Here is a 23,177-nt window from a genome sequence, read left to right on the forward strand (position 1 = left end):
TGATAGTTCTTCAGTTTTTTTGGTTGTTTTTATTTTTTTCATTAAAGTCCATTGATCGTCACAAAAACCCAGGAAATGCAACTAAGGAGAAAACAAATGTCCAACCGATATCTAAGAACCCAGAGCTACGGAGGAGACGTGGCACTGGACTGCTGGGTGTGCACAAGGGGTGAAGGGCAATCCCCCACCAGGCAGGGCCACTGGCCATGGGAGACACAGGGGAGGCCAGGCACCGGCCAGGCTGTTATGTTAACCGCTGCACGATGACAGCATTGAGCAGGTTGGCTTCTTTCAGGGTCTGGCTCTCGTCAGCCAGCTCTTTGTTCGGGAAGGTTGTCATGAGGACAAAGCTGGTGGCAGCCATGGCCGGCCGGGCATCCACGATGAAGAGTCGGATGTCGCTGATCCTGGAGTGGGGAAGCAGGGAAGAGTGAGTGTGCCCTTCTCTGCCATCCACACCCACCCTGTAGAGGGCTGAGCACCCAAGTCCCTCCCATGCTCCGCCCTTTTCCACAGAGCTGCACCTGGGACCACATTCCTCTCTGGCGAAAGCCCTTCCCTTTCACTCCTGTTTTCCTTGGATAAACACCCACATCCCCATGTGGTCCCAAGGCCATTCTCTTCTCCTTCCTTTCAGTCCACCAGGCCACATTCCCTTCCCACATTTGATTCTTCTTTCTGGAGACTCCTCTGCCTGCTCCCCTTCCTGTGCTCCTAATCACACCTCAGGCCTGGGATCAAATGCCATCTCCTCAGGAAGCCCTCCCCCTCTGTCCCAAACTCCCTTGCGTATTTCTGGGATGATCTGACTACGGTCTCCTCCTCTAGCCCACAAAGTCTAGAAGGGCAGGAGGCCCTCAAACTATCTGTCAGAAAAAGCAATGGTCAACTGCCCAGTGCCAGGAATTGCCTCTTCAGACACTGCTTATTTCCTGAAAGTGGTGATCACGAGAACAAAATCACAAGAAACAAAGCCTCCTTCCCTGAGAGCACTTACACAAAGTTTCCTTCTGTCCTGAACCTCTAAAGTCTATGCAGCCTATAATTTGGCATACTTAAGAGCATGGACATGCAGGGTGTAGCCTGAGACTCTCGGCAAACCCAGTCCCCTCCCACAACAAAGCCCTCAGCATCGGCTGTCTACCCTGGAGCAAGCCAGTGTGCCGGGCTCATGAGGGACATGAAACTCAGGCAAATACTGCAGACTGGTTGGATGGTCATGACCCTTAAGCTCCAGGCACAAATGAGGTCCCTACGGAAAAAAGGTCTGAACAAGCCTCCAAGTGCGCCTGGTTCACACCTGGGTGTGTTTCAAACCTTTACCCACAGGGGAACCCATCACTTTGCAAAGACTGCCAAATCATTCAGTGGTCCCAAGTGTGGGCTCTGGCTTAGCTGGCCCACGAACGATGAATTTAGACACTTCTGCTCTAGAGAAAGGAGTTACCAAATATATTTACTGGCAACAGTCCTCCAGTGCCGCACCCCTCAACAAGTCTCTTTATTTTGCTGTGCCTCTGTTTCTACATCTTTAAAACGAGGGAGGCGGTTTTCCCTGATCCAGCCCAGATGGTCTGAGACAGGAAGGAGGTGAGCAGTCCCTAGACACATTGATGGAGGTGTGGGAACCAGGAAGGTTCACATGTGCAGTCTTTCCCACACTGCTGCCTCCTTCAGGGAAAGGGTGGAACATCGGCTGGTGTGGGAGGATGGCCCCTGCTTCCCACACCTATGCTGAAGTCTCAGGGACACACCTAGAATAAGCCAGACCAGATAACACAGGTACCTGTGGCTGTGGTTGAATTTCTGCACAAGCCTCCCGCCGTCAGCAAGCCGTATTTGGATATTTGTGGTGGGCTGTGACTCGTCGATTAAGATGGAAGAGCTGGCTTTGGCTTCGTTTTCTGCCTGCTGGGCTGGAGAGCTGGTACTCAGCACCTGGGGGGCTGTGCTGAGGAGACAGGATGGCGTCAGGACAAGAGCAGAAATGAGGTCCCCAGCAGGAGGGAAGCTCTTCATGGGCTTTTCCTGAGCATCTGCTGTATACCTGGCATCGCGTTTGCTGCTGCCAATACACTGACCCAGACAGCGAAATCACTATCCTTACGGAACTTACAGGGCCAGGAGGATCCACCTGAAACCCTGAGTCATGCGCTACTATAGCTCCCTCACTCCTGAGGAATGCTGGCCACGTCACTCTGCCTTCTCCATCCTTGGTGTCTTCACAGGAGGAGGGGACTGAAGGAGGAAAGCAGGACAGCCTGGGGTGGGAGGCAGGGTCATGAGTGGAAGATCCAACTGATAGGGATGGGTTTCATTTCCATGCAGTGGCAGAGGGAAGCAGCCCAAGCCTGTTGTGGGGACAGCCTTGGCACAGGCTGGCAGGTGACTTGCAGGATGTTAGAAAAGCAACTCAGACTCTTCCCTGCGATGGAAGTTTCCAGGCCGGCATCCCCAGTGTCCCTCACTCATCCCCACAGTGTGGCTCACGCATAAACTACTGGGAGAGGGGAATCTTCCTGAAGGGCACTGAAGGCCAACTGAGTGAACAGGACACGGTATCCGCCACAGTGCTTAGAATTGGACGGACCAGGGTTTGAATTTACTTACTAGCTATGAGATCTTGGGCAAGTTACTCACACACCCTTATTTTCAATAAAGGTGGTAACAAAATGTGTAACAAGGTTTGAGGCTGCAGACCTTGCTCAGCCTCTGTGAAGATTAAAGGGAAGAATGACATAAAGCACTCAGGGGGCCTGACAAACACAAAATGCAAGAGACCCCCATTCTCCATGGCTGTTGGAGCCCTCTTCTCTCCTCTAAATCACCCACTGCCTCACTCTTAGCCTTCCTTCTATGGCTTCCCCTCGAAGACTCTCATTAGATCAGGTCCTCTACCTTATCCTTCACAGCCTGAAACATGATACCTGAGCATATCCAACTGAAAGCTCTTTCCAGAGGGTGTCCACAGAACCCTTGTCTCCGAGTTATCCTCGGAAAGGCTTACAAGTGCTCCAGATGACACACAGTGTCAGATGCCACTGGCATACTGAAGGTCTCAAGAGAGTGTGCAGTTAAATATTGACCCGGAGCACATAATTAACAAAGAATGACTAGAAAGTGAACTTTTTCTTTTCTGTGAATGTCAAAAATATGGGTTTTGCCAATGACAAAGTAGAGCTGAGAGGAGAACGTGGCCACACTGCCTAGTGACTACACAGCCTAGCTATTACAGCAGCTGCTTCTAAGTGTCATCCTCACAGCCCATGGAACACAAACACAGTCTGGACACACAGACAAAGGACACCATCACAGGCCTCAGGAGCTGCCGGAAATAGCAGAGAGTTCCATCTGACACCTGCAAATGCCCAAGAGCTCATGGGTTTCATGGGCATTAGGTCAACTCTTCTACTGGAGTTCAGGCAACCCATCCCTCCACTAGCCATAACAATTTAAAGAATGCAATAGGTGCTCACTGAAGCTACTGCCTGTCACAAGGGAACTCAGGCCTAAACTGAGAAGGAAGCTGTTACTCCAAAAGTAGCCGACACCTATTCAGGTAAGGGGTGGAGAAAACAGAAGTGACAATTAGGCCTGCTTGTATAGATGCTGTCCGAAGGGGCTTCTGTAGCCATGGCCTCACTGAGTCATCACAGCCATCCTTTGAGATGGTATGATCTCTATGTTATAGATGAGAAAACAGAAGCACATGTTGTCGACCAGTTTCACCAATTTTGAAAACGTATGCAATGAACAAGTTTTCTTCCTCTATATAGTCTGTGTATTCCCACCAGCAGGACTTGTCAAGCTTTACTTTCTATGGTTTCCTTTAGGAAAATAATACTTACGTTGAAAATACCTTCCTGAGCTTTTTCCCTGCCCCCATGTGCTCCTCATTTATGAGCTGGTGACCCTCAGCATGTTATTAAACGTCTTGGCACCTCCATTTCCTTTTCCATTTCCTTCTTCGAACTGTCATACTCTCCCCACCAGCTCTACACCTTTGAGGGGAGGCAGCCAGTCTATGGCAGCCAGTGAGAGTCAGTGTGATGCTGGAGAAAGCACAGGCTTTGGAGCAGTGCCACTTGCCATCTGGCCTCGGCTTTGCCCCTAAACTCCATAAGCATGTCACTTAACTTCCCAGGGATTCAGTGTCTTCATGTGTAAAACGAGGAGCTGTTGTGCTGCCAGGATTAAACGAGATAATGCATGCTCAGTGCCGACATTTAGTAAGTCTTCCACATAAGCAAGCAACACTTGGGCTTTCTTCCCAGCACAGCCTCCTATAGAGGGCTGGTGCTAATCACAGGGGGTTGAGGATAGCCTGACGTCTGTACTTGGCTATGCTTCAGCTGACTGACCATTTCTCTTACTCCCTAAACATAAGGTGAGGTGAGTGGCATGATGTATATGGTGACTGTTTACGAGGCACCCGTTCTTGAGCCAGGCCCTAAGCTGAGTACTTTACATGTATGAACTCACTTAATTTTCACAATAGTCTATCAGGTTGGAACTTATCACCTCAACTTTTCATACGAGAAAACTGAGGCACAGTGGGGTTAAACAATTTGCCCAAGATTCCAGTGTTGGTTGGAGGTGGAGCCAGGGGATAACCTAACCCAAGCTGCCTGGCTCTAAGTCCCAACTATCTTAAAACCATCATACTCTCTACCTAGGCCTTAGAGTCAGACAGATCTGGCCCTGGATTTCAAGAACTTTGCCCCCAAGCCAGTTTCCTCATCAATAAAACAGTTAAAATCTCCCAGCTAGTTGAGAAAACAGCTAAAAATATACGCCGTACCCAGCAAACACTAAAAGCACAGATGTCTATGTGGCCATGCAAGAATACCCAGGATGCAACACAGCATGGCGGATGAGAGCAGACCCAAGGAGACTGCTCTGCACTGGTCAGCACTATGGCGCTGGGCTGACTGGGTCTCGCCAAGCCTCACAGTCCTTATTTGTAGAATGGGGACCAAAATGCAATGAAAGGAGACAGCATATGTCAAGGGCTTATTACAGTGCTCAGCTATAGTAGCATAAAACACTCAAATAGCCAACTGTTATCATTCTTCAAGGTCTTGCCCCACTTATATTTGCCCCAATTCTGGACCAAAATCAACAGGAAAAACTACTGGCTGTCCATAGGCTGCAAGTAGAAGGCCACCTGAGAGGTATTCCCAATGGGTGCTGCTCTCAAAGAGGATGGGGAGTGGAAGAAGAGGAGAAATCTCAGTATCAGGCCTCCGACACATCAGATAATAAGAGCAAGACACTCAGAATGCTCTAATCATCCCACAGGACAGTATCTGTGTGCCTGCTCCAAGGAGGCGGCCTCTGCCTGGCCTTCTGTGTGCTGCCAGCAGCCAAGCTGCTACTCTCAAGAAGTGTAGTTGGTCTTCTGCAACAGTGAGGGTGTTTCACCCCCAGGCAGGAAAGGTCAATGCAGGCACCTATGAAAGGCGTTTTAGTGTCCCTGTAAACACCACAAAGAGTTATGGGGAAATGGAGTCTTGCTCAGATGGAGAGTCTGAATCACCTGCTGCCTGTTGCCTTCATAGTGGGAATAGACTGGCACAAGGTATTTTCTTGACAAAATTACAAATTCTGAGACTTGGCCACTTCCTTCACAAGAATGACCACTCCTAAAGGTGAAGGCAGCAGTCAGAGCTTATGCAGCAGCAGCAACACTTGCCCTAGGCCCAGGTGGACTCCTGTTGCTTGCAACTCAATCCATCAGATTTGTTCCCAACCAAACCAATGTACACTCTAAAACAAACAAAAAAACATTTAGTACAACCTAAATAATTCTTCTCAAACTCTTTGACCTGAGAAAACGTATTCATTCAAAGTATTTTTCCAGGTAATTAAAGAAAAAACCCATTTTGACACAAATCTGAGAACTTTCTTTTAAACTTTGGGCTCCTGATTATTTTGGTTCACAAAAAGACAAAAGAAAATGTAGCAAAATTTATGGGAAAAATGAGCGATGACATCGTCCACCTGATTAAGACCAAAAAGTTAAAATCCCAACTCACTTAGATATATACAAGGATTTTTTTTTAAAGCTCAGTTTTAAAAGCTGAGAAAAAGCCAGAAGTGAAATAAAATGCAATGGTAACTAGCAATGAACATTTGTTTTGTTGCTCAACATCATGCCTAATTATCCAACTCTATCTCAACTTGCTGGGTTCTTCCTCCACAATAATGTTTATTCCTATTCCTGCTAAAGTAGACTTCCTTAAAAACACGTTTCTTTTTTTTTTTTTTTTTTTGGTTCAGGTCTCAGTCTGTTGCCCAGGCTGGAGTGCATTGGGACAATCACAGCTCATGGTAGCCTCAAACTCCTGGGATCAGGCAATCCTTCCGCCTCAGCCTCCTGAGTAGCTGAGACTACAGGTGTGCACCACCACACCCAGCTAATTTTTTGATTTTTTTGCAGAGATGAGGTCTTGCTATGTTGCCTAGACTGTTCTCGAACTCCTGGACTCAAGCACTCCTCCATTCTTGGTCTCCCAAAGTGCTGAAATTACAAGTGTGAGCCACCACTTCCAGCCCATTTTAACTTTTTGAAATGCAGTGTCTTGCACATATAGTTAGACCTTCCAATAGTAGAGGCATTTTCTGTTAGTATTATGAAGTCAAACACAAACTGCCTGGTGTTCTGAGTTCTGAACCCTCCCTTGTAACTGGTGGTGGGAGTAAAAAACAAATACTACCTTTTTGAAGGGCAATTTGACAACATCTTAAAAATATGAAGCCCTTTCAAGCCAATAATTTTACTTTTTGCCCAAGATTAAGGAGTATACAAAGATTAATTACAGAGATATTCACCACTATGTTGTTCATAATACCAGCAGCTGCCTAAGTGTTTAACAGTAGAGACTGGTTAAATTACAGCACATCCATGGGACAGAAACTTATGCAAGCATTATAAATAAATATAGAACTATATTACCTGACACAGAATGACAGCCATACTTCACTGATAAGGCAAAATGCCGGTGATAAAACAGCATTTTATAAGCACACATTGTGTAAGCGGATGAGAGCAGAAGGATATACCTGCCAGATACTAACTGGCTATTTCTGGGTGGTATGCTTAGGATAGTTTTTATTCTTTAGCTATACTTTCCATTAAGATGGACATGTTTTATTTTAACAACAACAAAAAAATTATTAAGTGTTCTATAAAGCTCATCACAAGTAACAGGAAAGTCCCCTGTGAGAATGGCTGGCCTGGGCTGGCCCTCTGCCCCCAGCGTGGGGCATGCAATGAAGAGCAAGGCTGCCTTAACTATTTTGCACCTGGTAAACCTAGCATCCTGAGCTCCAACCCTTGCTCCTGTTGAGGCGTAGGGGCAGACAGAAGGCAGGGGATTCCAAGTTAGGGCCAGCCAGAAGCTCACAGTGCACAGCTGCTGGAAGACCAAGCTGATCCCTCCAGATGGTAGTGAGGTGGCAAGGGCAGTGGCTACCTTGGGTGCTGCCTGACTTAGGTCAGAGAGGGTGCCTTGCTGTACAAGAGTGTGAGAAGAAAAGCCAATCAGAAGGCCTAGGTTCCAGTCCTGGCATGTCCCTAAAGTCCAAGAGCCTTGGCCTTCCCTCTGCAAAATAAGGATCGCATTGGCAAGGAGGGCCACCATGCTTGTCACGTGCACGGTTGCCTCTGAAGAACACCGACCAGGGAAGCCCACAGCCATGGCCAGAGCTAAGCAGGTGTTGAGAGAAGGGTCTGGCAGCAAAATTCTGCCTAATCAGGGATAATGGCGACTGTTAATCGATCAGATCCCATCAGAGAGTTTGAACGCAAGACTGAGAATATCTGTTAGTAGAGGATACAGAAGCGAGAAGTGGCAGAGGACACAGGGTGGAAAAAGTAACAGGACTGATTGAGTGAGAGTCAGAAAGAGTCAAAGAAGATGAGAGCTGCTGGGCTGCCATGATGGTAGAGCATCAGTATGCACAGGGCAGCAAGGTCCTGGCACATCCCTGGATCCTGAGCAAAGCCACTGGGAGGCCTAGCTGGCTGGAAGAGTCAGAAATTTCTCATTCCCCTTGGAATCTCCATTTTGGCCTTAGGCCATCAAGAAAATCACAGCCTGCCTGAACACCCCAGATTACTGAGCCAAAGTAACAGTTATGTTACCCTTTCTGCTTATACTGACTACTCACTGAAAGGCAGTGGTCTATATGCATTGGCTCATTTAGGTCTCCCAATAATAATCCCGGGAGATACAGACACTTATTAGTACCACTTAATAACTGAGGAACCTGAGGCAATACAGTCCACAGTCACACAGCTAGAGAGTGAAGATATAAACTCAGGTCTGTTAACTCCAAAGTCCATGTTCTCCATACTCTTCCTCTCATAAAAATAAAATGTGAAGTACTTTGTAAACAGTAAAGAGCTAACCAAAGTGAGTGTGACACCAGGTCTGCTGTGTACACCAGGTCTACTGACAGTCCAGCTCCCACCTGTGCTGATCCTTACCTGCCCAGTTTCTGACCCTCGCCAGTGAAGGCTTTGAAGGCTCCCTTGGGCTTCACGAAGTCCTCATCCCGATGGTCTTCCATATCCAAATTCACCTGCCCACCATGAGCTAACCTCCGCAGCTCTGCCGGCACCTCCCTGCGGGAGAAAAGGCCATGCTGGTGTCCACAGAGAGCGACGGAAATGACAGGGATGAGCTGAGGGGAGGAAACCCTCAGTTCCAGTGGTGAAAGCTGCTAGGCCTCGACAGAGAGTAGGCACCCTAGTGGCTACCTGTCTGCTTCCACTTTCTCTCCTGCCTGCTTAGTCACGACAGACACCTATTTCTTATTTGGCCACTTGGGACTGCCATAGGCCCAGGGAGGAAGCAGGGACATGCAAGAATTTTGGAGCCGATCTATGAATGTGTATCTCAACTGTACTAAATCTGTTTCAAAAAATTTACTTCTAAAATAAATGTTCTACTTCTTCCTTTCCCAACTGCTATCTCATTCACTGATCCAGGCCCTGGAGTAGGACTTTTCCACTCACCCTCTGCGGATGGACTCCAGAAACTGTGCATTGGATGGGTCTTGGTAGCTTCTCAGGTCTCCATTGTCCAGGCTAAAACCACTCTTCCAGAGCTTCAATACTACATGAACCTGTGAGGATAGAAGGCAAGCAGTTAATACACTGCCAGGAGCCTGGCAAACATGCCAACTTGAACCTCAAATCAGCAGGTTTATCTACTATTTCACTGTGTTGCCACTATTAAAACAGACACACACATATACCCATGCATGCAAAGGAAAACAGACAAACTAACTAAATAAGCATTAACTTAAACTAGGAAGGTGGCATGGCACAGGTGAAGAACATGGACTTTGTCTTACAGAGACCTGGGTTTTTGTCTTTACCCTGCCTCTCACTAGCCAGGTAACTCTCAGCAGGTGACTCAACAGAAGCTGTGGCTTCCTCATCTTGGATTGCCAGTAGGCCTGGTATACAGTGCCCATTCAGCTGAACTACTATGGCAAATATGCTCATGGAGTACTCTGCAGTCATTAAAAATGTTATATCTACACTTTTTGTTAACAACTAAAAATTAATATGTTACCAGCTGCTGCCTCAGGTGGGTGGAATTTTCATTTTCTTTTTGCTTGACTTTATTTTGGAATAAAAATCAAAATGATTTAAAACACACATCACAGAACTTACTGATCACAAGGCTGAAAGGAAATGTGGCATAATATTAAATGGAAGACTCAAAATTGTCTATATATTATGATTACATCTATGGGAGGGGACCCTATGCACAGGGGAAAAAAGTACTGGATAATGATGAAAACTAAAATAACAGTTGCATTTCAGGCCTTCTCTAATGGTCTAAAGACCAAGTTCTTCAGCCACATCCACACTGCCAGAAAACCCCAGATACGTGGTGCTCTGTCTGAGATCCATGGACTGCTCAAAAAACGCCGTCATTTGTTTATCCCCTTCCCCACCTGTTCTTAGCCCCTTGCCAGGCAGATGAAAGCTGCCTTTGATTTTCTGGCAAGCGTCTGTTCATGAACCACAACAAGGGTGCCATCTCCGTAAGTTTCCCTTTAGAGGCAGCGGGTTAATGCACATATAACCAATTCCTTTTGAAAAACAGCAGAACACATAGTCCACAAGCTTCCTTTAGGAGAAGGGAGATGCACACTCACATCTTGGCTGGAATGCTGCCTCCTTTCTCCTGCCACATAGGCAGATTCTTCCTCTGGTGCTGCCCCAAGGCGGTAGCCACCTCCCGCAAATGGCTGTGAAGGACACATTCATACATATTTGAGGGGATGGTCTACGGCTGGTGGGCTTACTTAGACACAATGATGTATGTCTTAGGTAAGTGGGAGAAAGAGGACAGCAGAGTTCCTGATCAAGCTTATTAACTACTAGATTCACTTTCTCTGGTGTCCACATGGTCAGGCAGTAGGGTAAATGAATTAAGTCGCCATGAATAGGGTGAGAGCTCAAAGGGGTAGGGTGGGGGGCGCAGGTGCCTGGCTAAGGGGAACAGCTAGATAAGCATTAGCCTAGATTAGTAAGGTGGTGTGGCACAGGTGGAGAACATGGGCTTTGTATTACGGATACCTGGGTTTGTGTCTTTACTCTGCCACTCACTAGGCAGATAGCTCCAGGTACTAAGTTCTACTTAACCATGGCCATGTAGGAATCTGGGTATAGGATAATACCAAAGACTTTTTGATTTTCCCAAGGAAGACAGAAACTCAATATTTTACATCTAATAGACGACTATTAATTAAACTCAAGAAAAAAAAAACCAGAGCAAAAACACCAAATAGATCAAATTGGCTAGGCTTATAGAAACTGATCCAGACTACAGGCCACAGGCCACAGGTTTGAACTTTGTCCCAAATATTGATTTCATGTTCAAGGGTAAGAAAAGTTACACAAGTGTTCTGCATAGGAGATCAAGTGAGAAAATGAAAACACCAAAAACAAATCAGTCAATACTGGGGTGAAGACCTCCTTCCCGGCTCTGGAACTAGAGTCTCGTGGCACAGATGACCACTCTTGTGCTCACTCTAGGTTTACTGGTCTCTCCAGGGCTCTTGGTCACTCGTTCCACAGCTACGGCTCCATGCTCCTTGGCACCTTTAAAGAGATCATCCACTAGCTCGTTGGGACTTTTCTTCCTTGGAGGGCCAACAATCTGCTGTCCACTTCTCTCTGAGCCCCCAGCGTAAAACCTGTGTAGAAAATACATCTTTAATACTAAATGAACTTGGGAAATATGAATAGAGCATGCGCCACGTTATGGGCTAGGTGCTGGGCACACTGAAGAGAAGGGTGTAATGCCTGTCTTTAAAGAACTTACTGGTTAGCTGGGGACACATGGAAGGAGGCAGGCAGGTACAATGTAATGTTATCGGCAGTAAAAGTCAGTAAGGGGTTTCTGGAAACACTGAGCTGAGAAGGACAGCCAAGGCATTCTAGAAGGTTGTTTTCTCAGCCGACTTAGGAGATGAAGATGAGTTTATCACGTGAACAAATTGGGGAAGGGCATTCCAGGCATGCACAAAGCATGTCAGCTCAGGAGAGTCCCAGCTGGGAATCATCAATCTGGTGGCCAGCACCACTCCAGGAGACAGCAACTGCCTGTGGTCACAGTCAAAAGCAGCTACCACTAGTGGCTGTGGGTTAATAATGGCACTGGTGTGATTAGTACAAGCAGATAGGCTCCAGTCCTGGCTCTGCCCCTGTAAGTACTCCGTAACTCACTTTCCTTGTCCTTAAAATGGGAGGGAAGGATCACATGCCCTACCTACCTGCTCCTTAAGTCAGGGCCGTGAGGTTCAAATCAGCAGATGTATGCAAAAGAACAAGCACAGAGGAATGCACACATGTAAGATGGTGTGAAAGCACGGAGAGCTCCCCCAAGCCTTACCTCACCTTACCATTGTTGTGGCATACACTGGGGGCCCTGAGGGGAGGGTACTGGAGGTCAGAGAATCTCCAATCTCAAATATAAGACACCCACATTGGGCTTTGCAGCAGACCAGTTAAGGTCTGAGATTAACTTAGTACATTTTAATTTGGGTCTGAAAGCCAGTTGTCACGCAGCCTTGCCAGCTGTCTCCTATCACTCCTATTCACAGCTAAGTCAACAGCACGTCCCTGAGTGAGAAATATTGAGAACCTATACAAATTAGTCTCAGCCCTCTATTTCCTGACATTCACCAGGGAACATGGGGCAAAGCCATAGACCCTGGCAAGGATGATAGTACCAGTGTCCTTTCAGGTCTAAAATGTTGAGGGCCCAAGGAAGTAACAAGGATGTGGAATAAAGGAAGGTCATAGCCTGGACGATGTGACTGGATGGGAGGAGGAGGTCATTCACATGATGACATTGCCTCTTACTCAAGGAATGTAAAATCCTGAAATGAGCACATACATTCCTGAAACTGAGTGTATTTAGAAGGAAGGTTCTGAGGCAGTATGAAGGTCACAATATGAATAAAAACAGAAAAGAATATACATGTAATTTCTCGGCCTACTTCCCAAAAGACTGACCATAATGAGGTAACTACATTTCCATAACGGTTATTATACAATGTTCCTCAGGAATGTTTGACAGACCGAGGCAGATCCCATGAAGAGGCAAAACCCATGAAATGAGGATGTAGCCAGTTCATTCTTGTTCATTCTAAGTAGATGAAGTTCTGTCCAATGGACTATAAAGTCTTTATTAAGGGATCTCAAAGTTCTGGCTTAAGAACTAGAAGCCTGTCAAGAGCCTTGAAAGTATGCATGCCCTTGACCTGGTGTTACCATTTCTAAAAATGGTTATAAGAAAATATTCTGAAACGTGGTAAAAGATTAATACACAAAGATGTTCACAGCACTGATATTTATAGTTGTAAAGCACTGGAAACAACCTAAATATTGGCCATCCCATATGCTAGATTATTATTATAACCACTGCAAATGCTTATAAATAATTTTTTATTATTGTTGTCCAGGCTGGAGTGCAGTGGCATGATCACAGCTCAGGCCGTGAACTCCCGGGCTCAGGCAATCCTTCTGTCTCAGTCTTCCTAGTAGCTGGGTCTATATTCGCACACTACCACACCTGGCTGTTTTAGTTTTTCATAAAGATGAAGTCTCACTATGTTGCCTAGCCTGATTTTAAACTCCTGGGCTTAAGCAATCCTTCCTTCTCAGCCTTCCAAAGTCCTGGGATAAAAGGTATGAGTCAACACGCCAGGGCACTTATAAGAATTTTAATAACACGGAGGAGTGTTTGAGATGTAGCACTAAATCAACAACAAACAAAATTATCTGACCTTCCCCATTTAAAATATAAAACAAAGTATACTTATATACAGAACAAAGACTAAATGGAAATAGGCCAATATATTAACTGTAGTTACCAAAAGAATAGATGAGTGTTATATTTTTTCATTATACTAGTCTGTATATTCCACAATGAACATTTTTATTATAATAACATTTCTCAAGGTTAAAAATAAACAGTAGATATGTGTGTGTGTGTGTGTGTGTGTGTGTGTGTGTGTGTGTGTGTGTGTGTGTACTGGGGGAATGTATGTTTATAAACCTATTATTCTGTTTATTACATGCTTAAATTAAAAAGTTGGAAAGAAATTAAAAAACTGATACCAGGTTACATATGGATTGTGATAAAATGAATGATTTTTTCCTTTTTTTTTAAAATTGTAAATTGGCAACTTATAATTGTATATACTTAAGGGGTACAAAGTGATGTTATGATTTATGAATACAATGTGGAATAATTAAATCAAGCTAGTTATACACCATATTTCCTTTATCCACTCCTCTGTTGATAAGATATGTAAGCTGACCACATAACTTTGCTCCTGTGAATAGTGGTGCAGTAAGCATGCGAGTGTAGACATCTCTGGACAAGTTGATTTCAACTTTTTTGGGTAAAACCCCAGAAGTGTGATGGATCCCTTCTTCCTTCTTAAAAATTTGTTTTCCTCTCCTCAATATTCTTCAATAAATACACATTATTTTAATTAAAAAACAAAAAAACCAAACCCAGAATACCATAAATACACAAATAGCAATGGTGCAGGGATCCCTTCTAAGATACAGAGAGTAGGAGACCGTTCCTAGGATACAAGCCCACAGTAGTAATGGCCAACAACAACTGAATATGTTTACCAGGTCCTGTTCTAGGTGATTTACACATTACAATGGCTTTTCCTATGAACTGTGTCCCGACCCGCTGCCATCAGACTCACCTCTGACCTTCCTCCTCCTCCTCATCCTCATCTTGGTCATGAATGAGGTCCCTGAAGGATGTCACCCTATTATCACTGGAGACACAGAAAGGAGCAAAATGATCTTAGGGAGAGCCAAAGAAAGGTGGTTCTCATCGCCAGCTGCTAAGCAGCTGAACACATTGAGGTTAGATTCTTTTATTTTTGGTGGATGGCAGGAGGTGTATGGTAGAAAAAGAATAACTCCCTAATTTTACATGTAAAATAACACAACATCTATTTCTTTAAGGTCACACAGGACTGAGAATAAATTAAAGAGAGCTACTGTGAGGTAAAATGGAATCTAATTTAAGCTGTTTTGGCTTTAATAAAAATTAAAAAGTATTTATTAATACCAAGCCCCCTACATTAGAACAAGTTCCATTCTGAGAGTCCGTTCATAAGTCCAATTTATTAGTAAGTTCAACAAAGTTAGCCTAGGTATCCAACTAACATGCTGGCTATATAGTACTGTACTGTAATAGGCTTATAATACTTTTCACACAAATAATAAAAAAAAAAATACAAAAAAGTAAAACATTTTTAATCTTACAATATAGTACCTTGAAAAGTAGACGCTTGCTTATGGACATCCTGGGCTTGAAATAAAGATACTGTACTACTGTACTCTATACAGTACTATAAAGTACCCCAAAGCACAATCATTTGTAGAGGATGCACATATGTGACAATGCACACCAGACACGTGAACTAACTTATGTGACTGGACACGTGAAGGCATGTTTGCATCTATGAAAGCTTACAACTTGAAGGTCCATATGTAGGAGACTTACTATATTTAGAAAAAACAGTATTGTGTGGGGTGGGTACAACTAATAATGAACGTGAGAAGGATTAAGTAGCACAGACAAAGTTTGCACTAATTTAAAAACTTTACTGAATAGCAGCTCTCATCATTTATTTAATTTTTCAATTCTGAGAGAATGCCTATAATACCAGGACTGAGTTGGACGTTAGGTCTATAATTAGACACAGTTCTTACCTATGAGTTATGTAATAGCTAGTGGCAAAGATAGGCCAGGAAACCATCCATTAAATGCTGTGCAATAAGGGTGGTGACAGATGGAGGTACACAGGGCCATGTGAGCATAGAGCCTCTTGTTCTGGGTGGGGAGTAGGGAGAGATGGGGGAACATCAAGAAAGTCTTTCCAGAAAAACGCATTATTAGGACCAAGTGCCAAAGAACTGGTGGACAGTCAGTCAGGTGAATAAAGTGGGGTAGGGACTGGTGGGAAAAGAAGATTGGTGCAGCATTACAGAAAAGAAACATATGCAAATAAACCGAGATCAACGAGTGTAGCCCATTAGAGAAAGGATAAATAGAAGAAACAAAATGAAAATGTGGGTGACAGCACTGGAGGAGAAAGCCTCTGTCTGGCCTGCTATGCAGATTAGTCAAGAAAAAGTATTTATTATTAATATTTAGGAAAGAAGCAGTGTTGTGTGGAATGGGCACAACCAAACGTGAGTGTGAGAAGGGTTAACTTCCTCCACTGATGTTTGTCTTCCACTGCCAATTCTCCCTAATTTAGATCTGTCCTCAAGGAACAAGCTCAGTTTTTCATGGACCATGAGATACAAGTTTCATAAAGATAAAAAAATTTTTATATTTTTTAGGGGGAGAAAGGTAGCTTCCCTATGAGAAAAAGAGGGTAATACAGGTTTAGTGAGGCCAAGAAAGAGGAGGATTGCTTACTAGGAAGAAGGCTCAGTTCCATGTTGAAGACTTATGTCAAGGAGACAACCAGGGGACAGAAGAGGCTCTGAGTTGTAGAAATGAGAGGACAAAGATAATCAACGTAGCACATTCACTCCCTATGTGAGTTAGTGGCTGAGAGCTGAGCGCAGTCTTAGGCACTCGTTGATGCTCAGTAGGACATGGCAGAAAAGGAAAGTGGTAAGATCCATACTAGGGCCCTAAGGGGCTAATGCCACTCACTCATCTTCCCAAGGGGAGTTTTCTATAGATGTTCAATCCAAAGTCTTCGAATGACTGGGCTAGGATGAATATCTATGGGAAAAAAAAATCCTCTTATCTTCCTGATGTTAAACACTTTCAAATATACATGCGTACACCTGCTTGAGCAAATCAGTTGCTCAGGTCATGGGTTTGTGTTTTCCCCCTAAAATTTGTGCATCCAGACTGGGATGGCATCTGACAGAGATCCTGGTGTCCACATACCTGATTCTAGTCCCAACTCTGCCTCCTACCCCTGGGAGCTTGAGTTTGCTATGTGTGTCCTCCAAGCCTTCATGTTCTCACATGTAAATGGAGATGAGCACAGTCCCCACCTTCCAGGCTTCCTGAGTACAGGTAGGCACTGGTGCATGTTAAGATTTTTGCCTGGTGCAGCACATGTAAATACTACTCTTGAGTAGCATTCATGGGCCAGGGGTATCAGCATCACAACAAACCTGTGAGGAATGCAAGTCCTCAGCACCACCCTCCCCTTAATCGTCCTGAGTCAGAAACTCTGGAAGGGGTGTCTAGCAACCTGGTTTTAAGAAGCCCTCCAGGACTGGAGCGGTGGCTCATGCTTATAATCCCAGCACTTTGGGAGGCCGAGGTGAGAGGATTGCCTGAGCCCACGGATTTGAGACCAGCCTGGGAAACTTGGTGAGACCTCATCTCTACAATAAATCAAGAAAAATTAGCTGGGCCTGATGGCGCGTGCCTGTGGTTCCACTTACGTGGAAGGCTGAGGCAGAAGAATCACCTGAACCTCACAGGTCGAGGCTGAGTTGGCCGTGAGTGTGCCACTGCACTCCAGCCTGGGTAAGAGTGAGACTCCGACTCAAAAAATAAATAAATAAAGAAGCCCTCCAGGTGATTCTGATTCTGACACATATACAAGTTTGAGAACCATTGCTCTGTAGTAAGGCTTTGCATTACTTTATGGCATAGATGTACTGGAGACATTGCCAATTTCGGAATACTTTGTTTTATGAGAAAGTTCTCCATGGACTGGCAAAATCTCAGAAAGTTCAATTTTTCTGTATTAATACTATCTCCCAGGCTACTCTGGCACCCTGAAATGCCACAGAAGTCCTTTGTCAGATCACATTTTCCTTAGCTCTGTGGCAGCACCCCTTTGGGAGGATTGAAATGCCATTTCTGCACTGTCCAATGGTGAAGCCACAATGCACATGTGGCTGAGCACTTGAAATGTGGTCAGTGCAGATGAATAACTATGCTTGTTTTATTGAATTCTAATTAATTTAAGTAATTAATGGCTATCTTGTTGAACCATATAGTCTTACAGAGAATCAGACAATGGTGCTCCCTGAAATTCTAAGTGTAACATTTTTTTGGATGAAAGGGGATAAAAAGGGAAGAAAGCATTACCTCTTGCTCAACTCGGTGTACAGGGTTGGAGGGGCTGGGCAGGGAGGTAGCATGTTGCAGCAGGAGCAACTTTGGATTTACACAGACTTGGCTTTACATTTGCCATAACAGCAGCTGTAAGCTACTCAGCCTTCCTACTCAGCATCCTGACATGCTGGTGGAGCCAGACAGATGGTGAGTGCCCCTGAAATACCTGTTCTCCCACTTCCAGAAACTTACAATTAAGTTAAATATCAGGAAAAGAGTTCAGGGTAACGTAAGAGAGATGTTACCCAGTACTACATAGATACAATCAAAGAAGTGAATGAATTATAGCAGTGACAGGAACTCTACTCGGGGGTTAGGGGTAACATACTCAACAGAGGAGTGGAAATGGACATGAACATGGGGGGATGCCCAGGATTTGGAGAGGTAGAAAGCTAGAGAGCAGGCACGTTCAACCAGGCAAGAGGCTCAAAAGCAGGAACACAAAAATCAGGAAAGAATTGGGTCACCTAAGAAATCAGTTTGGTTGGAACAAAGGATTTAAGAACTGAAGAAAAGTGGGTAAGGTTAGAAGGTAGGTTCAGGGCAAACCCTGAATGCCCACATGGAGAGGCAGTACCTCATTGTGGCAGAGAGCTGAGATGCTGAATGCAGAAACAGCCCTGCATTTAAATCCTCGTTTTAGTAGCTCTGTGATCTTGGAAAGATACCTAGCTTTGGTGCCCTCATCCGTAAAGTGGGGGAAAACAACAGTATTCACCTCATAGAGTTGTTTTAAGAACTAAAAAGATGTGTATATAAAAGCCTAACCTGGTGCCTGGTAGCTCTTAAATACTCAATAAATGGCAGCTGTTATTGCTGAAATTTAACTTTCTCCCACAGCAGTGGGAAGAATTTCTATGTCCCACAGCCCTTGGAGAATCTCATAAAAACGATGAACTCCCCTGCAAGAAAAGATACCTGCCAACATACACACAAACTTCTGCCTACAATTTCAGGTAATTTATACACCTTCTCACGCTCATTCCATGGATTCCTCTGGGGTTAGGGAGGGACCCCTTTAAGAACCCCTCCTCTAGAGCTGAGTGTTGCTCCAAGGCAGCAGTGACAACATGAAAGGGTATCTGAGAAGCCAGTGGGGGAGGGAGAGAGCCAAGTGTCCTGTGACAGCCAGGTCCATGACGGGGAGGCCCACACAGAACTCCTCTGAGGTGCTAGCACAAGTTGGGCTTCTCCTGAATAAGGACAATAATGCAACATACTGTATCCTTCCTTCCCCTTTTCTTTGGCTTCATCTAAACCCAGTCTGAGGCCTAACCAAAGTGACAAGGCAAGACCTCTTGGCCTGAATGCGTGTCCAGGCTTCTAGTCATTTCAGTTGTAATGTTGGACTCGCCTATTTTCTTGATTTTTACTTTTATGCCAATTTTTAAATAGACATGCTGTTGGGTATGAACAGGCAGAGCAACCAAAACAGGGAAGCTGAGAATGGACGCTAAGAACCATACTAGCAGCTAACATACACTGTCTTTAAAGTGTTTTGTAGTAACTCATTTAATCTCCTGTATGGTAGGCACTACTATCATTTCCATTTGACAGGTGAGGAGAATAGAGGGACTGGGATGTTAAGCAACCTGCTCAAGGTCACAAAGCTCCTAACTGCAGAAAATGGATTTGAACCTAGGCAGTCAGGTCCCTCAGTCCATGCCAATGAACCCCTGCCTCGATAGGACTTTGGGACTACTAGAGAAGAGAGGAGTACACATGACTGGCATGGGAGGCTGGTTCCCCTCTGACATGCCAAGACCCCAACAACACCCCAGCAAATCAGCTACCTCTACTGGCAGCTGCAGAACAGCCCTTACCCCTCACAGCCACGTCCCACCAGTAATGTCCTGATATGCCTCGCTGACAGCTCACAGGCTCTCACCTGCAGATAACTGAAAGATCACTTTCCTACTACTTCTTTTCTCTGGAGATGAGTTAGGGAAAGGAGTTACAGAAGCAATGAGATCTGGGGTTAGTACTCCTTCTTCGAAGGGAGGAAATGTACCTTAACCTCAGATGCCCTTAGACAGAAACATCATTTATCACTCCAAGGCAAGGAAACACTATCTGTATTCTGGGATTGAATTCACACCCAAATAAAAACTTCTTGCTAAAACATATACCAAAGAATAGAAGCAATCAGGCTAAAGCAAAGAGAGGCGTTATAGTTCAGATTCCTTGGAAGGAAGCACCCCTGCCTGTCTACAGGAAGACTAGCACTGCCCCATTCTGCAGACCAGAGGTGACAGATGTGGGAGCCAGGGAGGCTGGGACAGGGCATGAGATGGAATCACAAAGGTTGTGTTATTTCACCTAGTAAGATAAGGTCTCCCTAATTAACTTAAGAAAGGGTGGGTGACACAGGCTTATTGTGTATAAGATTCTTTAAAAGGGTAATGGGCCTCCTGAAATATCCAAACAGCCTTCCTGAAGTCACCTTGTCTGATCTCTTACATCTACAGCATCCCTTAAAGGAAGTCCTTTGGCTTCTACTTAAAAGCTTTAGCGATGGTGCAGTCATTCCTCACATTTCCTAAATAAAAGGCCCTCAAAAATGTTACAAGTAGGTTCTGTGGTTTCCCCTGGGACTGAACTAGAAAGCACACTCAGGTAAGTCATGTATATCTCCACAGGAAATGACTGAGGTTTGCAGGGAATTACCACCTGTCACTCAGTCTAACTTTCTGACTCAAACCTGCTGATTCACACACCCAGGCCATAACCCTCTGTCAAGTCAGAAAGTAAGCTCCTCATCACTGCTGGAAACACTTATGTAGCAATAATTGAAGTTGGCCCTTACCTGGGGGCTGTGCCTCTGGACACTGAACTGGGGGTTGCCTGCGAAATGGTCACAATGTCTTCATCCCCTCCGTCCTCATAAAAGCTTGCTAGCGCGATCTGAAATAGAGAGGTAGTACCTTGGGACCCTTAAGTAGGTGTTTACCTATCTTCTTTGAGCACAAAGGAATAATGACATGGCGGCTGGTATCCAGGGGCCATAGAAAATTAGACCAAAAGGTAATAGCCCAACTGTTAGTCTTCATATCACCTGAAACAAATTCCACCCACTAAAGGAAAAAGAAGGCAATAAAGGATGGTTGGGGTGGAGACACTCCTCATTCTCATTTCATGAAGAACGTGACCTAGTAAAGTAGCACACATTTATTGAGCATTTATTTTATGTGCCAGGTTGTTCTGAGCATTCTACAAGTTAATTATTTTAATCCTCATAGAACTCTATGCCATTAGTTCTATTATTGTCTTATGTATAGCTGAAACAGAAACACTGAGAAGTTAAAAAAAAAATTGTCCAAGGTTACCCAGTTGGTAAAGAGTATATAGACAGATTTGATCCCAGTCTGCTTAGGCTCTCAATCGTAAGCTCTTCTGTTATTATTGTATTATTATTATTAATTTTTTGTTTTAGAGATAGGGTCTTGCTATGTTGCCCAGGCTGGAGTACAGTGGCACAATCATAGGTCACTGCATCCTTGAACCATCTGGGTTCAAGCGATCCTCCTATCTTAGCCTCCTGAATAGCTGGGACTCTAGGCATGTGCTATCAGTTAATTTTTAAATTTTACATAGATAGAGTCTTGCTATGTTGCCCAGGCAAGCCTTGAACTCCTCCTGTTTCAGTCTTCCAAAGTGCTGGGATTACAGGTGTGAATCACCAGGCCTGGTCACACTCTTCTGTTATAGCCAGGACTATGGAGTCAGTCCAGGTTACTACTCTTTCTTTTTTCTGAAGTCATTTCCTAATCTGTGTAATGTGTACACCTACCCCACCAACCCTGCACACTGAATGGGATGATCCCTTCAGATTTACACAAATTGATTGCTTAGGTCTATACACATGGAAGAATATGGGAGTACTTTGGCTATGTGTGATATCTCTCCCCAACTCAACAGACAGGCATTTACTAATCACTTACTTTGCACAAAGAAGTAAAAGCACTGGGGTCACAGAGATGAAACAGACACAGCTTCTGTCCTCAAGGTGACCAGACTCACAAGAAGCAGTAAGCTGTTACAGTACATAACCAGCCTGATGGGAGTCTTGGGCATGCACTGAACTGGCATTCAGGAAGTCTACATTCAAGTCCCGCCACTGCCAGGCAAGCCAAGTCACATGCATGAACCTCAGTTTCCCCACCTATACTGCGAGGAGAATGGGATAGATAATCCATTAGGTCTTTCAGTTAGAAACTTTTCTGTTTTTTATTTCTGCCCAGCACAGGGGCTTCACATTGTGTGATGCTTTACCTAACCCCTATGTTTGGGAAGCAATTTATGTTTAGCAGCAGACCCAGTTCAAATCCCAAACCCACTACCTACCAGTTACGTGACCTTGGGCAAATCCCTTGCTCCCTGAGCTTCCAATTCCTCATCCACAAAACTGAACTAGTCTTCTCTACCTCACAGGGTTGCTAGGATTAAATTAACCAACTTATGTAAAGTGCTTGGCACATGGTGGTTAAGAGCCTGGGTTGTCTGCTTAGAATCAGAGCCAAGTTCTAATGCTACCTCTTCTTGCTTGGTAGCTAGTGAGCCTTGAGCAAGTTACTTAACCTCCCTCAACCGCAGCTGCAAAATGCAAGGTTAAAAGACATAAGACAGATAAAGAAGTCAGAACAGTGCCTAGCTGCTCATGGTAGGTACTCAATAAATATTAGTCACCACCATCATCATCTACCTAAGCGGTAGGCTGGCCAAGAACACTTATGCAATTCTTTTTGCAGTTAATTCCCGAGCGCTAATTATGTGCCAGGCATTGTTCTAGACACTGGGGATTCATCAGTGTACAAAAATGCCTACCTCGTGAAGTTTAAGTCTTCTTACCTAGTCAGCAAGTATATAGTGGATTCTGAGTATATGCTAGTGAACTAGACAGTAACTTCCACCGACTCCCATTTTACAGACAACTAGGAAAGGTAAGGAGGCCCCAACCTTGCGCCATCACCCCAGAGGTAGTTTTTCCCAGCAACGAGGTAGGAGGGGCGTGGGCCACTCCCGGGCCAGGCTCCTCCCTCCACGGCTGCCCGGCTTCAGAGAGGGAAATGAACGACCACCTGCTCCCGAGCGCTGCCTCACCCAAGAGCGGGTCGTCGGGCCCAGCCCGGCCTGCGGCGGCCACGCCCCCGGGTGCCCCTCTCCAAGCCGGCTGCGGCAGTGCCCGGAGTCTCACAGACGCAGCGAGCAGGCAAGGCAGAGAGGGAAACTGAGGCACTGCAGAACAGGCTGGGGCTGGCCCGCGTCCACACACTCGCAAGCAGAGCCGGCGACGCGTGACAAGCGGTCCTAGGACCATGAGGCCTGGGTCGAGCCGCGGCCGGGCGGGGATGACTGTGCGCTTCGGCTGCCGCGGGCTGAATGCGCCGGGCGCCCACGCCCCGCGGCCCACCGCCCGCCCGATGCAGCCCGCCTCGCGGCGCTACCTGCAGGTCCCAGCCGGCCGACTCAAGGAAGAAGCGGGCTCGGTCCTCTTCGGCG

The 23,177-nt window shown here is 45.4% G+C and overlaps 1 protein-coding gene across 1 annotated transcript; it reads right to left on the bottom strand.

The window, feature by feature from the left end:
• Positions 1-23,176, bottom strand: NSFL1C (NSFL1 cofactor; the record flags this gene model as incomplete). The annotated part of the gene is made up of 10 exons (XM_008052416.1): positions 1-407; positions 1,787-1,951; positions 8,495-8,632; positions 9,026-9,135; positions 10,183-10,275; positions 11,061-11,226; positions 11,806-11,811; positions 14,266-14,340; positions 20,485-20,582; positions 23,123-23,176. Coding segments are annotated over 10 exons (1,068 nt in total), but the record flags the coding sequence as incomplete, so codon positions are not given.
• Between the last annotated feature and the right edge of the window lies 1 nt (position 23,177).

The sequence above is a fragment of the Carlito syrichta genome, unplaced genomic scaffold (genome assembly GCF_000164805.1).
Source record: "Carlito syrichta isolate Samal-C Ts95f unplaced genomic scaffold, Tarsius_syrichta-2.0.1 Scaffold274096, whole genome shotgun sequence".
Classification (NCBI taxonomy): domain Eukaryota; kingdom Metazoa; phylum Chordata; class Mammalia; order Primates; family Tarsiidae; genus Carlito; species Carlito syrichta.